Source organism: Eurytemora carolleeae, unplaced genomic scaffold, assembly GCF_000591075.1.
Source record: "Eurytemora carolleeae unplaced genomic scaffold, Eaff_2.0 scaffold281, whole genome shotgun sequence".
In the NCBI taxonomy this organism is placed as follows: Eukaryota; Metazoa; Arthropoda; class Copepoda; order Calanoida; family Temoridae; genus Eurytemora; species Eurytemora carolleeae.
This window is the reverse complement of record NW_019396255.1, coordinates 126,570-144,249: the sequence shown is the minus strand read 5'-3', so window position 1 is coordinate 144,249 and position 17,680 is coordinate 126,570. Positions and strand designations below refer to the sequence as shown.

General features: G+C 33.2%; 1 protein-coding gene across 1 annotated transcript; it reads right to left on the bottom strand.

The window, feature by feature from the left end:
- Positions 1–7,115: 7,115 nt before the first annotated feature.
- On the bottom strand, positions 7,116–13,036 carry LOC111699479 (uncharacterized). Its single transcript, XM_023470172.1, has 3 exons — positions 12,899–13,036; positions 9,502–9,616; positions 7,116–7,389 (listed from the first exon to the last, which is right to left on the bottom strand). The coding sequence occupies exons 1-3, from the start codon at positions 13,028–13,030 to the stop codon at positions 7,160–7,162; spliced, it is 477 nt and encodes a 158-aa protein (XP_023325940.1). The 5' UTR covers positions 13,031–13,036; the 3' UTR covers positions 7,116–7,159.
- Between the last annotated feature and the right edge of the window lie 4,644 nt (positions 13,037–17,680).

Below are 17,680 nucleotides of genomic sequence, written 5' to 3'. Positions count from 1 at the left end.
GAGTTAATATATGGACCCAAAAACAGAGGAAACCGATCAACAAACTGAGAATTGAAACATTTTTCTGGAAACCGGAAACGGACCCAAAAAATGTGGAAGTTCGGACCCACAAAATATATGGGGAAACCGATCAACAAACGGAGAATTTAAAACTTTTTCTGAAAACCGGAAATAGACCCCAAAAATGAGGAAACGAATCGAAAATATTGGGAAATCCCTCAAAAATATAAGACCTGTATAAACTGGAATCTGTCCTAAAAATCAAGGAAACGGATAAAAAAAACGGGAAATTCATATAAAAATTAGATTTAAGTGATTTCCGATAAATTTTGAAAAAAAAGCAGGAAACGTATCAAAAAAATCATTTTGGGGAGGTTTCCGTTTTTTGGATCCGATACCGTGTTGAGGCGTTTCCATAGCACCATATTCCCACAACTTGTATTTTATTTTATCTTGTTTAATAACAAATATTTCTAAGCTTTTTACAGTTCGTTATTTTACATATAAATACAATACTCTTAATTAATAAGTAAACACTCATTGATAAAAAATATATTTATCAATTGTATCATTTTCAAATTTTACCGACTAGACCGTAAACAGAGGCTTAAGAACTTACCGAGGGGGGTGATTATCTCCTCTTATGTAAAAAAAATATCCCTGAACGATGGCATGTCTTGCCAGGAATTTTAGTATTTTTTACATAATAACTCTGAAACAGGGACAGGAGGGGAAAATGGTGTGCCCTACAAAAAAAATATTAATGATAACTATTTATTGACTCATTAAGGGGCGCTATTGGAACCCTTTATTTACTAATTTTTAAACATATCACCAAGAAGTAGAATTGAAAAGAGTGTTAAAGGGAGTGTCTGGCTAGACATGGCAGTTGAGTTGAGAGTGCAGTATTGTAGAGACATATTTTAGAAATCATTGGAGATCTATAAGACATTTGTACGAATAAATCAATCTTTAAAACCTGCAGGCAGAAGTACCGCTGGCCGGGTCATAACCTGACTGGAGGGGAGAGCCAGGAGGATTTTAAAGACCAATTTTGCGCTCTTAGTTAGGAATTATACACCGTACAAAAATCTTATTGGTCTAAAATGATTTCTAAAAATATTCTCTACAATACAGCACTCTCAGCTCAAATACCATGTGTACCAAAACACTCTCTTTGGCGGGTTAATATAAGGGGCATTCCGGATTCACAATGGTACGTTTCAACCCTGATGGCGCCCTCCGTGGTTCTAGCCATTTTAAAGGCGAAGCTTTAAAGAGACAAATCCTTAAGGTTTGAAATCTAACAAATCATAAAGAGAAGAAAAAATACATTTTTCTCTTATTTTAGATATTCCATGAAAACTTTCAGTTATCTCCCGAAGCAAGCAACTCAACTATCGTGTACAGAATGGGCGGAACACAAGAATTCCTCACTGATTGAGATATTCACGAACATCCCTGCATCCTCACGAGCCTTGCCTAGAGAAAACAAACTCGGATGACCTGAACCACAGTGCACCAAATATTTAAAAATTATCTGAACCACGGTGCACAAAACATTTACCAATGATCTGAACCACAGTGCACCAAACATTTACCAATGAGCGGAACCACAGTACATAAAATATGTAGTCCTGATATGAACCAAAGTACACCAAACGTTACTAAAAAAAACGCTGCGAAGAAAAAACGCTGCATTTATAAATTGTGAACAAATAGTTTCCCTTGACTTAAGCTTAAACATTACTTGGGTTCTACATTAGTCTTTTTTAGTGAATGGTCAGTAATAAACTAATTTTTATTAAAAGAATCAAATTTGTCAATAAATCAATGGTAGATTTAATTATTTCTTTTACATCATTATATTGAATTTCTTTTTATATAAGAATTTGTTCGCAGATTTCTACAAATTCTTCAAATGTCGTCTTTTAATAAAAATTCCAGGAAATAAATCTTCATAATATGTTTTTGAACAATGAGACATTACAGAAACCAATAACTGAATAAGATTACTTATTTTTGATGATAATAGTTAATTTTTATTTCCTCAAGCTGTTCCTAAACAACTTATTAGTTTACCGTAAATTTTTTCGTTGTCGTTATTGAATAATTTTTTAAAAACGATACTTAAATCTTTCCTTAAAAATGAACAATAATGAAATAAAAGATTGAATTTGCTGAACAAATATGGAATGTAAAATCGTCTCATAGCCTAGGTCTAATATTATTCCTAAAAGATTTCTCAACAATACTACATTCTCAGTTCAACTTCAATACATTGCCGGTCACTCCCTTTAAGAATTTGTTTTCTAAATATCTTTATATCGATATAGTTGTCTTAAAAGATTATTAGTATATCTATAAAAATAGTGCATGAAATTAACAATTTATTAATTGTAATGATTTAATTTTTCTAATCTGCAAACAAAAATATTGACGGAATATTCTTATAGTAAAGTGGGTTTAATCTGTTTTGAAATAATAAAAATATGTCTTTATTCTAAATATTGAATCTGACCAAAATTTTATAATTAGATATTATTGGGAAATATTGATATGCTGAAAATAAACATTTGAAAAGGGTTTCGAATTTAAAATGAAATTAAAATAATAAAATTTGAAAAGGTTTCGAATTCTAAAATAAATTAAAATAATAAACACTTGAAAAGGTTTCGAATTCTAAAATAAATTAAAATAATAAACACTTGAAAAGGGTTTCGAATTTTAAAATGAAATTAAAATAATAAAATTTGAAAAAGTTTTCGAATTTTAAAATAAAGTTAAAATAATGCGGAATACAGGGCAATCGTAAAATAAAAAAATACAATGCAGGACAGTACAAACACAGTACACAGCAAAGTACATAGCACAGTACATACATGTTACAATAGAAAGCAAAGAAACTGAATGCTTGCCGAAACTCAAATTTTCTAATCTTATATCTATTTCTAATCTTGCTCTCTGATGTTGGAGACACTACAAGGTTGCAAAGATATGTTAGATAATTTAAGTTTCGTGCAAGTACTGTTATATATTTAACTGAGTTTATGCCTCAAACTCAAATTTGGTGTGAACCTTCTATATTTTAAAATTAGATTATTAGATCTAACAGAATTCATAGATTGAAATATGAGAGGTGTGCGAACTTGGGTCGTAAAGTGGGTTTAGAAAAACTCATTTCCGTTCTTTCCAAATGATTATATGTTATAGAATGGTCCTATTTTTAATTTGAAAATAATAAAAATATCAATTTTAGTTCATTATTACGATAACCAAAATATTCTTTTGAGGATCAAAAAATGCAAAATAAAATATTCATTATTCTTTGTTCGCTTAAATAATATAAGTGATCAATTGTTATTAAATACAGGGGTAAATAATTCTTAAGAGACGACTTTATGACTTTTTTACTGTCTGTTGCCTTAAATTCATGGTTTCTTGCAAATTTTAACTTTTTTCCTTCTTTGTAAAACTAAAAAAAGTCATTATATGTGATTAGACGACTATACTTAAGTCTAAAGACTTAATTTAACCATGAAATCTTGATATATCAAGAGATTCAAATATCCTCATGACAGTTTCATTCTTTGTGGAATACAGAACATATTTAATCTTGCTTATCAAACATTGACATTACATAAATACATTGTTAGGTTGATAAATAGACAGATATGTATATTGTTAACCAATAAAACTCGTGATAAATAGTTCAATGAGCGTGAAACACAGCAGTTTTATATAAAAATTGGTATCGTTTATTTAAACAAACGAAATTTTTCTAAACAAACAAATTTTTGTCGTGTAGAAAAATTACATAATGTTGAACGAACAAATCGGACCAATCAGAGAAATAAAAAAATTTAACAATTCTTCACAATCAATTGTAACACAAAAAAATCTTTTAAAATAAAACTTGCAAAAAAAATAATCTAAAAAAGAAAAAGAGGAAAACATTTGGTTGATAGATTAAATTGTGATCAAAGTCACAGCTTGCTGGGACCAAACTGCTAAATCAGCGTGACTTAGTTCGACTTCAAAATCACAGCTTACTGGGACCAAACTGCTAAATCAGCGTGACTTAGTTCGACTTCAAAATCACAGCTTGCTGGAAAAGGGACCAAACTGCTAAATCAGCGTGACTTTGTTCGACTTCAAAGTCACAGCTTGCTGGAAAAGGGACCAAAGTGCTAAATCAGCGTGACTATAATAGTTCGACTTCAAAATGTTCCTATTATCATTTTTAGTATTTTCTGGTTCAAAAACAATTTTCTGATTATTAACAGTTATAGCTTTACAAAAGCATTCAACTAAAAATTAAATATATAATATTAATAAAACACAAAACAAATTTACTTAAAATAAAAAATTTATCGTGATTCTGTTTTTTCTTGTTTCTTGTTAAACGCACAGTTTATCTGAACCGTACATTTAAACATCAGTTGGTTAAATCAAGGAGAATTCAGGGTCGAATTTAATGAATTGGAGAGGTCGCTGAACTACCTACACCGCCGCCAGGTTCAAATCTTTAATCACATATTTAGATCCACTGGAATCTTTAATTTTGAATCAGTGATTCAAATTTGAATAGGCGGTAGGTAGTTTAGCGACCTAGCTTAAATTAATAAAATTTGGTCCCCCGTTTTTTAAGACTGCTTTTTTCCGAATGTTTTTATACTGCTAAATAATTCACAATTTTAAATAGACACTCTGTAACATTATAAAATTTTTTTACATTTTCATTCGAAAATCTAGATTTTTTAGGATTTTAGAAAAGTAAAAAAGTGTATACTTGAAGAAAAAACACTGGAATTTGTGAGTAAATATTTTTTCATCTAAAAATTATGTCTATATTGTAATTTAATTTTTTGTCATATTTCTATATATGTTTTTATTTATTTTTCAACAAAAAACAGACATTCATTTTTTAATTTACTTATCAATAAAATGTTCCTTTGTATAACTAATCATTATGTTTAAAAAGTTTCAATTAACTCCTTTTTATAATTATTTGTCTTGCTTATCTTTTGCTAAAAAGCGTATGGAGAAAAAATTTAACTATTTAGGTTCATTAATTGTCATTAAAAGAGAAACTATTGTTTTTGCAAGATATTTCTTGTATTCACTTTTTGTGTTTTCTGCTAGTGTAGTTTGCTATTAGAGGCAATCTACACTATCACAGTAATCTAAGCTAATGGGATAGGACAGGTTCTGAAAAAAGTCTGGCCACATCATCAAAGTTAAAACCGAGCCGTTATAGAATGGTGTCGGGCCGTTACTTTCCACGCGTCACTAAGGCCGGTACAAGGGGTTTGTCCGGTTCAAACTCCAATGGACCCTAGTTCCCCGTGCTCTATATTTACACAAATATAAAACTATTCATCAAATAATGAGATCAAAACTTAGAATTTTGATTTCCATCTTATGCAGATCTACATGTTGATTTAATTCCTCTTCAATGCCTCGTGATGTTCAATGTTCATAACTTTAATTAAGGTAAAATCAACTATTGATCCTTAAACTTAAAAGATCACATTTTGAACAACAGATATAAAGTGGATAAGCATATATTAGTACAGTCCGGATGATCTTAGCTCTATCTCGTTCACTCTTTATAAGAAAGTCATTGACGGGGCCTGCTCTAATTAATTCGTACCGGTCCAGTCCGATCCCCGTAGACCATACCTTACTAGGATTAATTCCGCTAAACATTTAAAGTACGACTTATAAAAATTCAAGTTCAACAAGCTTGTCCAGAAACTAAAATATCCTCAACTATGTTTTCGACATGCTCCAGTACACTGACCGAAAGAAAAGTGGGTTTTAGAGTGGAGAGTAAAGACAGGGTTGAGTTCGTGCTCTTTTTGTACATTTTCTAAAGAATATTTTCAACTCCCACTCTTCTTGATCTAACTCTTAAGATTGATTCTTTCAAGCCAAGCAAATAGTCTTTCCAATGCAGTTTCTTTTGCGACATTTTCCTGTGTAGGAATTCTTGGATTTTAGGATTTTGGATAAATTTGACCGGGTATGTGGTGAAAATAGCCACAGTTAGAATGAGATTGTATGGGATGTGGCTCTGGTCGATGTAGTGGAGGAAAATGACGATGATTCCCGAGAAACTCGTGATCAACACCGTGATGAGGACAGTTTTCATGCTCACCATGTTCTTGGAGGAATCTGCGGCCGTCTCGGACCTTACACTTAATCAACATCCGTAATTAACAATTATTCAATGAGGTTAAATTGAGAATGATTATTTAAATTTTTCTCTCTATGGAGAAAAACTGCAGAAGAGAAGAACAACAAATCTAGTTACAAAAATAGGATTTGTAGTTCTCAATATTAATATTATTTTTTCAATCACAAATTTTCTTGTATTGAACTTTTGTAATTTTCTAGCAATAGAACTCTCGAGCTTTATTTTTCTATTTTTTCATTTTCATTTTGAAGAAAGCGTATGTTCACTGACTTGAAGACAGTTNCCCCCTCACTCACCTATAATAAATATACCCAGTACCCACCTTTCAAATAAAAGTAAGGTTTTATTTTAATCTGTTACTAGTTCTCAGAATTTGATCATCTTAAAAGCTTGTTTCAATAATATTATATCTTTATTATAAGTACTTTTTCATAAGATTTTGTCTTTTAGTTTCTTAAAAGCTTATTTCATTAATATGGTTTATATATCTTTATTGTAAGAAAGATTTTTATCTTTAAACATATTAAAAGCTTTTTCCCTTATTATGTATTATTGTTTATTGTAATTAGGGTTTTGTCTTTAAATATCTTAAAAAATTTAATTTTCAGGCTTTGATTTTTGTCAAAAAAATATGTTCTGACTTCATCATTGTTTTCTATTCTAGTCAAATATAGGGTTTTTAAGGTTTTTTAAGTCAATCTATAAAAACACAAATTATGTATTGTGTTGTTTCTATGATGATATATGTAGAAACAATTTAATTTAAAATCTTTACTAAAGTTTTTATTATTACGCATGTCACGCAAACGCCACTGTATACAACAATGCCACTTTTTTAAAGAATTATTTTTGATTGGTAGAAAATGAACTGCAATTTTACTGGTTTAAATAATTTAATAATCGATTTTGGGAGTTAAATATTTGAGCTTAAGGCTTAAGTTAAGTCACGAGCGGCAACTAAGCTGAACTTTTCAGAAAAAAATTTTTGAAAATGTTTAAGATGTCTTGAAATTTAATTACGTTCCAGATTTTGTGGTATTTTTGAAGATAGTATTTTCCGTAGAGGAAGAATCCCAGTGAAGTAGCTGAGCAGACTCCGCAGAGTAGCACTGTCGTGATGATGTGAGGATTAAAGGTTTTACTTCCGGTCAGACCAGTGTAGAAGGTCAGCTGGGGGGACACATAACCTGGATTCAAATCAGATTTAAGTTTAAGTTTAAGTAAAAATTATAATTATACCCCAAATTTTTAAGTCCACCTTACCGCTCAAGATGGCCGAAATTATAGAAAATATAGAAAATTATACGGGAAATATCGAGAAAAATACAAAATTCTAAAATCCGAAAAGTTAAAAAAAAATTATTTAGTTAAAATAAAGACTCCCGATTATTTTATAGTAGTTACATGTTTAGTTAAAATTTCGCGCTCAATTCGGTAATGGGACTTTAAACAATGAGATATAGCAAGGTTATAATACAAGGAAAGTTATTTCAGAGGTGTACGCATCTTTTGTACTGTCTCTTCGCGGTAATGTAAACACAAGACGGATGTCACAGCCTGGCATTCATTTCATAAATCGATCATTAAAATTTGGTTTATTAAAATTCGGGCTATCCAACGTTAATACAAGAAATGATTTCTTTCCATATTTCAGGTGTAAAAATGGCTTTCTTTGGTTATTCTGCAAATAACTATTGGGCTCAGTAACATCGGATAGTTTGATTGATTTGTAATTGCAAATCACTTTATAAAGAAAAGTTATTAAAAGATATCATTTTTTAAACAGGTTTTATTGAACGTAAGCTTGATATTGATTCTTTAATTCTTTTCCTGAGTATTTGTTAGATATTTAGTTAAGCTATCCTGAGTATTTGTTAGGTATCTAGTTAAGCTATTCTGAGTATTTGTTAGGTGTTAGGTAGCTAACAAGAACTTAGAAAAAAAAACAATTCAGAAAATCAATAACAAAAATCATTGATTAATATTTATTCTTTAAATTTATTTTAAATTTTAATTTAATGTTAATTAAAAAAAAAGTCTACAAACCAAATACTTTCAATCAACGTTAAAGCGATGCAAAAGAGTTGAGAATAAATACAGAAACCTCCTTGTAAATCATTCCTGAGTAGGACGGATACACCTGTCTGTAGTACTGGGTAGGACGGATACCTGTCTAGTACTGAGTAGGACAGAAACCTGTCTGTAGTACTTGGTAGGACGGATACTTGTCTAGTACTGAGTAGGACGGATAAACCTGTCTGTAGTACTGGGTAGGACGGATAACTGTCTAGTACTGATTAGGACGGATAAACCTGTCTGTAGTACTGGGTAGAACGGATACTTAATTCTAGTACTGAGTAGGGCGGATACCTGTCTGTAGTACTGAGTATGACGGATAAACCTGTCTGTAGTACTGAGTATGACGGATAAACCTGTCTGTAGTACTGGGTAGGACGGATACTTTTCTAGTACTGAGGAGTGAGGAGGACGGATAAACCCGTCTCTAGTACTGGGTAGGACGGATACCTGTCTAGTACTGAGGAGGACGGATAAACCTGTCTGTAGTGCTGGGTAGGACGGATATCTGTCTAGTACTGAGGAGGACGGATAAACCTGTCTGTAGTACTGGGTAGGACGGATACCTGTCTAGTGCTGAGGAGGACGGATAAACCTGTCTAGTACTGGGTAGGACGGATACCTGTTTCGTACTAAGTAGGACAGAAACCTGTCTGTAGTACTGAGTAGGACGGATGATAACTGTCTGTAGTACTGAGTAGGACGGATGATAACTGTCTGTAGTACTGAGTAGGACGGATGATATCTGTCTGTAGTACTGGGTAGAACAGATACCTGTCTGTAGTACTGAGTAGAACGGATACCTGTCTAGTACTGAGTAGGACGGATGATACCTGTCTGTAGTACTGGGTAGAACAGATACCTGTCTGTAGTACTGAGTAGAACGGATACCTGTCTAGTACTGAGTAGGAAGGATACCTGTCTAGTACTCAGTAGGACGGATACCTGTTTAGTACTGAGTAGGACAGATACCTGTCTTGTACTGAGTAGGACGGATACCTGTTTGTAGTACTGAGAAACCTGTCTAGTATACTAAGTTGGACGGATACTTGTCTGTAGTACGGAGTAGGACGGATACCTTTCTGTGGTACTGAGTAGGACGAATACCTGTCTAGTACTGAGTAGGACGGAAACCTGTCTGTAGTACTGAGTAGGACGGATACCTCTCTGTAGTACTAGGTATGACGGATACCTGCCTGCATAGTACTGAGTAGGACGCATACCTGTCTGTAGAACTGAGTAGGACGGATAGCAGGTGATTAGACCGGTCAACACGTAGAGAAAGAAGGAAATCTTCGTTGATGTTTCTTCAGGTTCAAACTCTGCCATTCTCTCAAACTAGAACATTAACATGGTGTTATCCATCACAATAGTATCAGATCTAGTAAACCTCCAGGAATTCGATATTTTTTTATTTAAAGGGTCTGTGAACTTAATTTCAAATGACCGTCCATTTATAGATTCTGATTGACAGCAGTACCTTGTAACAAAATCTTTGTGTCATCAAGAATGAATGTGTTATCCAGCATTTTCTCTTTGAAAATTGATTATTTTCAATGGAAGGTTTTCTGTGAAAAATAAACGACTATATGTCCTAAATTTTGTTATCAGAAAAAGGTTTACAGGGTATCGATGTGAATTGGTAATGCCGCTCGTTAGATGATAGGCTACTTGAAATTACATCGACCCTGTCCCTTTAAACTATTGAATAGAATCCGAGTTTTGAAATATGAACTTTTCAAGGAGAAGGTATAAAATATCGCGATGCTACTTTAGAGAGAGTGCTCGCGCTCAAGGGCGTATACAGGGGGGGGGCATGGGGGGCAGTGCCCCCCCTAGACTTGTAAAGGGGGGGGGCGTAGCCCCCCCCTAGAATTCTGCAAGCCTTTCACACTTTTCAAATCTTAACTGAAGAGTGAAGAACACAAAAAAAATAAGTTTGCTTTTCATGATTATTATAAAAAATCATTCAGATATTACAACTAATAGTCATCGATTATTTTAAAGGAACAGTTCATTATTTGTTCATAGCAAGGGCGTATAGATGGGGCGTTCGGGGGGGAGGGGGGGAGTTATGCCTTGCCCACGGCCACCACATATTCTTAAAAAGTTTTCTCATTTTCAAACACCTAACAACTGCTGTTCTTTCTAAATTTTCAGCAAAATTGTCACCAACCCCCCCACACCCGACCCCCGAGAATACATTCTGTGTATTTTAATTTTAAGAAACAAATATTCTTATAATAATCTTAAACTTGTTTAGGTTTCATGATGCCGGGATTGTCAGAAGATTTATGTACTGCATGAAGTTCACATGTGAAGGAAATCAGGAAAACCATGAAGTTCTATTTCAAGAAATCTTTGAGAAAAGAAAAAAATAGAGGAGTTGCGGAGTATTTCAGAATAATTTGAAACTCAATTAGAATATTGTTTTTTTTTATTAATAAATTGTTCTGCCCAGTATGCTGTCCATTCTTCATAGAATTATTCTTACGGCTTAGGCTTAGTCAGATTTAGATTTTTTTCTTTCTAGTTGGAAAATGTATAAAGTTTTTAGATATTGGTTTGCCATTTAATTTAACTGTGTCTAGTACTCTTCATGTAGTTATCAAATAAGCCTTTTAAAGTAAAAAATGTTGGATGTTAAATTTTATCATGCGTATGAATAGAATAGAAATTGATCGTGAGAAAAATAGTAGTTTTTTGAGTAAAATTCTTAATTTGGAGCAAAAAAAAAAATATTTTTAGTCAAAAAACTTTTATGATAATGGAGTTTTTCAAAATTCCCAAAACTTTAATTGGTTATCCGTAATAAATTTTATTTACTCGGTTATCCGTAATATATTTTATTTAGTCCGTTATCCGTAATATATTTTATTTACTCGGTTATCCGTAATAAATTTTATTTAGTCCGTTATCCGTAATATATTTTATTTACTCGGTTTTCCGTAATAAATTTTATTTAGTCCGTTATCCGTAATATATTTTATTTACTCGGTTATCCGTAATAAATTTTATTTACTCGGTTATCCGAAATAAATTTTATTTACTCGGTTATCCTTAATAAATTTGATTTAGTCCGTTATCCGTAATATATTTTATTTACTCGGTTTTCCGTAATAAATTTTATTTACTCGGTTATCCGTAATATATTTTATTTACTCGGTTATCCGTAATATATTTTCATTACCCTTCATTTAAAGAGGAGCGTGCCCGGCTCACAACGGTATTTTTTAAAACCTTTGTCTGATCAATAATTTGGAAGATATCGTCGTTATCGTTTTGCTAACTTGTAAAGTATTTTAATTCTGGCCATTTTTGCCAGTCCCTTTTACTTTTAAAGTTAAAATATTGATCTTACTCATTTTTTTAAGGGGCCCGGCCCTCTATGAACTAAATATTACGTCTAAGTTCCTTTAGGGACCATGGACAAAGGCTTAATACTAGTCCCTAGAGTTTGATTCATAATCAAAATAACGTCTACAAAAATCCCCCTCTTCGTTATAAGTACATGTTGACCTTTTCGTCAAATTTTAAGGGGACTGTACAATTTCCCTGTACACATTGCCTATCAGCATTCTATACTCTAACTTTTCTCCGTTATAATAGTTTTATGTTCTTAACTAGGTTTAAAAATTCAAAGTTGCGTTGGTTGACTGGTACAAGGAAAGTTAAGATTTCCAGATAAAGCTGGGTTCCCAAGCTAGTATATGATAAAAACACACAGTTACCAACAATATGTTTCTTAACCCTTGACAGATTGAAAGAGGTGAAATGATGGCATGGGACGTAGAGGTGCGGAGGGGGGGGGGGAAAGACAAAACTCCTCCTAGCCTGTGCTAGCCGCGGCGCTCGGCCCCCTAGCCTGTGCTAGCCGCAGCGCTCGGCCCCTAGCCCATCCTAGCCGCAGCCCTTGGCCCAGAAATTGTCTTAACCTAACCTAACCCTCAATAATAAAAAGTTAATGTACAAAATTGAGATATTCGCGCAAACGTGAGAGTTTTGTCTATCCCCCCCTCCGTCACCTGCCTGAAATGATATCAACGGAAGTTTTTACTTAAATATCTTTAGAATTTTTCATAAAGCGTTTTTTAAATCATGGGATGACCGAAGTCTACAGTCAAAGTTCTGGATAAAGGAGTAAAGTTATAAAAAAAACATGTTTTTTAGCAGATTTTAAAGATAAATCTTTTTCTAAAGATTTAAAGTTTGCAATTGGAAAATTACTAAGCTTTAGTAAATCTGTGTCAGTAACATAAAATATGATTACAAAATATATTATAACAAAACATATAATTACAAAGCATATAGAGGGTGTCCCAAAAAACATGGGAATTCAGTGGCGAATTGGATATCGTCTTTGTTATGAATTAGCATTGTAATACCTAATTTCAAAAGCCATAATATTATTATGTCTGCTAGAGTTTATTTTATGAAAAGGGTAAAATACTTTTAAGATGTGTCTATAATGTCTCCGCAAGATGAACAGTGAAGACGTATTATATCCTTTGCCTTTCTCTAGGCTGTGTAATTATATCCTTTGCCTTTCTCTAGACTGTGTTATTTTATCCTTTGCCTTTCTCTAGGCTGTGTAACTATATCCTTTGTTGTAGATTTTACCTGCACGATTGAGAGTAGCCGGGCGATAGATATGGCCATTGATATACAGAGGGTGAGGTTTACAAAGTAGAATATAAATATTTCTACAATATAAGCAAACCAGTAGGGCATTGATACAACAGAACTTATCATCACAGCACAGCCCTGCAAAATGTACATAGAATGTACTGTACAGCACAAAGGTCATCACTGCACAGCCCTATAAAATGTACATACAGTGTACTGTACAGTACAAGGTTAAAGCAGCACATTTCTGTAAAATGTACATATAGTGTACTATAGTGAGAATAAGTAAGTAATTATTTATTTATGAAATACGATAAAAACATACAAAATCAAGTGATTCAGAAGAGAACAGTTTAAAACCTCTAAAAATAGAGGTTGTCGGAATATTTTCCCCCAATTCTAAAAAAAATATAAAAATAGAAATCAAAGGAAAATGATAGGAAAGGAAAGGAAAATTAGATATTTATTGTTTACATTATATTTAATGTAAATCTATCTAAGATTTGCCTTTTTGATATTTTTTGATAATGTGAAATCTTTTTTAAAATGTGGAGGTAATTGGTAACAGTACAAGGTCATCATTATACAGCCCTATAAAATGTACATACAGTGTACTGTTCAGTACAAAGGTTATCACTGCACATCCCTGTAAAAATGTACATTTTTATGTTTTACAGTACAAGAATCATCACAGCACAGCCCTGTAAAATGTACATATTTAGTGTACTGTACAGTACAAGGTCATCACAGCACAGCCCTGTAAAAACTACCTACAATGTTATGTACAGTACATGGTCATCACAGAACTGTAAAATGTACATTCAGACGATAACATGATCATGTTCGCCTTTTTTACAAATTAAGTTATTAAGAATGAACATTCAGATTGTTTCCGTCTTTTATGGGCATTTTCGCTAATTTTTAAAGCCTTCAAATTAATTAAAAAAGTTTGGCTTCAGATTTAAAATAACACTTATTTTAGTTGAAAAAAATCAACGAAACTGTATATACATGTCGCAAATACCTACACCATAATAATTAAACCGAGACGAGATTAAGTCAGTACTGAAACGCCAGATATCCCAAGATATGGACGGGTTAAAGGGTTTAAATATAGATAGTTTCGAGACAGCAGAAACCAGCTAGAAAGCTGATGAGATGTGGGAATCATGAAAAATACCCATGATAGTAAATACAATAACAAGAATAATTGTGTACGAGCCTAAAGATGAAAGAGGAGAGATGTCCATGGTGGTGTCAACGTGCTACAAGCCAGAGATAGAAACCCGGTCATCACAAGATGAATTGCGGGTCCTATGAAGACTGGAAGGAGAAGAATACAAACAAGAAGACAGGAAATACTAACAAAGAACCAATTTCTTGGGATAATTCAGGAAAAGAGGGCGGACAAATGGCGGAAATGGCGGAATGCAAGAAGGATATTTAAGAGGTAACTAAGAAAATTATCGAATACGGGTTTTTAAAGGGTTCTATCTATGGATGTTTGGAAATCCTGAAATTGAATGATGGTAATGACTTGAAAAAGAATTAAAGTTTATAGAGACAACCAGCCGATAAGAATGGGTTAAAAGCAAGTCTTACAGTTGTGAAAACAGGTTCCAGCCCTCCTCCTACCCTCACAGCTCCAGCTGAGAACGATATTGAAAAGAATGACATCCTAGAAAGAGCTTACAGAGGTAAGGAAAACACAGCTGGAACAGAAGTAAAAGCAACAAACAGAATTAGAGAAGAATGGAAGGACAAAAAGATAAACGAATCAAATCAAACAAGACCAAACCTGGATAAGGACCCAGAGACGGAAGTCAAGAAAAATCAACGAAACAGCGGGTTAAATGCTGAAGAAAACCTGCAATATCAATTGCGCAGTATTATTGAATTTTGATACCTTTTTTTAAAAGGGGAGATTGAAAGCAAAGTCACAAACTAGTTAAATCTGTTAACTTTTAACAATTAATATTTTTTTTATTTTATACAAATCTATATTACAGAAAGAGAAAAAATATGCTTGAAATTATGATAAAGGTTTTTATTTCAAATTATGTCATAGGAGGCCCCATTTTGATGCCGAACAAAAAAATTGTCTTTTTCTAAGGTTCATCAAAGTTGTTTGCAACTTTAGGGCCGGGATTGCTGCAACCTCTTTTTTTTTGCTTTCTCTCCATAGAATTTAAGGGGGTTCAGATATATTTAAATAAAATATTTCTGTCAAAAACAATATTGGTTATTTAAAGTTAAAGCTGAGATTTTCAATAATGTTACACAAAATAGCAAGATAGGACGACTAAAAGGTTATTATACGACTTCAACTAAAATTAAAAGCAACTTCGGGTCTTTTTTAACAATTAACAGGACTAAAAAGTTCTAATCCCTGTTTCACCCTGTAGAAGTTTTAAAACTACAGTCTACGCTCTGGTGTTATTTGATTTCAACCGATTAGCTATTTATTAAAGTTTACCATGATAGTGACGATAGCATTGAATGCCTGGACCAGAAGGCAGTTTAGGTTCAAGATAATGTTTACATGAAGGTAAACCAGGGATATCCTGTATACACGGATAGAACCGGCGGTGAAATTGGAGAATAAGAAAATGACAAGCATGTAGAGGAAAACAAAATAATTAAAATGTTGGAAATAATCACTTTTATTAGAGTCGTCACTACTACGCATTTCTTCTTTGTTAATAGTCATAATGTCGCAAACAAAAATTTGAAAAATTAAATTTTAAAGTTTTGATAATAAAAATGTGATATACTCGTCACTTCGACGGTTGGATTAGAAGTGGTTATACAAATAGAGCAGAGCTAGTAATTTCATCAAAAATACGCTCTCTCAGAGCCCAGGGGGTTTTCATTTAATATTCATTAAAAATACATATTTAACAATCCGTATCTTTACGTAGAAATCTCAATTTGTTTGTTTGTATGTCGAATCATCCTCATGGCCCCTCGACCGGTTTGCCTCAAACTTTGATTGGGTAAATCGTGAGAACCATGTGAATGTGTTCAACTAGGTTTAAGAAATTGCTTCAAAGCTGGGTTCCCAAACTAGTATAGATATGATACGGTATTAACAACAGCATGTCTCTGAAGAAAAAATGTGTTTAAGCTATTTTTAATATTTAACGTCGTAAAATAAAGTGTTTGTTGTTTTATTGTTGTTCAAATAGTTCCATTCCTGGAGTTTTTTTACACTCTATTATGAAATCCATTAAAACACCAAACCGCCCCACTTATCATTGAAGTACACTTTGACCCCTAGAAGTATGAGTTCGCGGACTGTACAATACTTGGTGAATTTGCGTACATAAGCTATCTATGTTTATTTATTTATCTATGGATACAACTACCTCTCTATATAATACTCAATCTCTATCAATCCAGATAAGACGCTGTTGTATTCTTTAGTATTATCTCTCAAGATACTACTAGTTCTATGTATTCTTTTATATCTGTCTTACAAGATGCAACTCAAATCCGTCTCGTTCGCTACACGAGGATATATTACTCTAACACCGTAATCATGCGGAGTATTATTCCAACTAACATATATTTTGAATTCTATGATACAAGTTAAGCTAATGAACGTAATTACAAGTTTTACCTGAGTTATTCACAAGCGTAGTTGGGTTTACAGACAATGTACAACGTAATATATATCTAGGTGTGTTCAGGTTCATAAATATAGGGTTCACTACATATTTATTATATGTATGTATATGATGGATATTTAGCGTTTTTAATTTTTAATTTTCAGTTTTGGCTGGAGTAGGCCCTCAAATGCCGTTTTTACATTTAAAGTCTTTTATCCAAAGGATTTTCAAAGCAAACTACAAATATAATATTTTAGATTCATGATTACATTACAACAATAACAGACAGAAAAATAAAGAAAAATAAAATAAATTTTATTACATGTTTTTTGGAAACCTTTTTAAAAGAGACCGAGCACATTTTCGAATATGACACCTACTTTTCTAAAGGTTAAAACGGCATTTTAGAGCAAAATGTTTTATCGATCACCAGTCACCACCTTTATTGTGCATCGTGCCTGCCAGAGGCGTATTCAGGGGGGGCTATTGGGGCTAAGCCCCCCCATGGACCAGTGAAATCTGTTGATTTCAGGGGGTTTTCATGCCCCAACGGGTGCTGAGCCCCCCCCTGGAAAGAAAAAAAAATTAAGCCCCCCCTGGACAAATTCCTGAATACGCCCCTGGTGCCTGCTCAAACAGTTTTTTTAAAATATTTTTCGTTAATGCCAAATAAATGAAATTGAGATTGTTAATGAACGGTAACTTTGAAAATCAGGGGAAATACCGGTAACGAACGCAATGTTCAGTTTTTAGCTAAAGAACGAATGGCTACTTGAACCTGAACCTGAACGGTTTAACTAACCGTTAACGAACGACTTAATGTGTGAAGGTGTCAAGCTCTAGTTAAGTGCAATATATTTTGGTCTAACCTTTCTCCGGGTTTGGCCAGATATAACAAGATGATAGCTCTTAAGAATATCAGATAAACAATTTTAACAATCCTCCAATTAAATAAATTGATTCCTGTTAACGTAAAACATAGAAGATTAGTCAATTTTACTTTACCAAGGTTATTTACTGTCTACCCTCCAGCAGGCCTCCAGTTTACGAGCATTGAGGGAGGGGATGCAGAGCCACCGTGAGCCCCACAAACTGACCTCCGGAGCCTCCTGATACGCAGAATGACCTCCAAGCCCCACAAAACTATCTTCTGGCCTATCCCTAC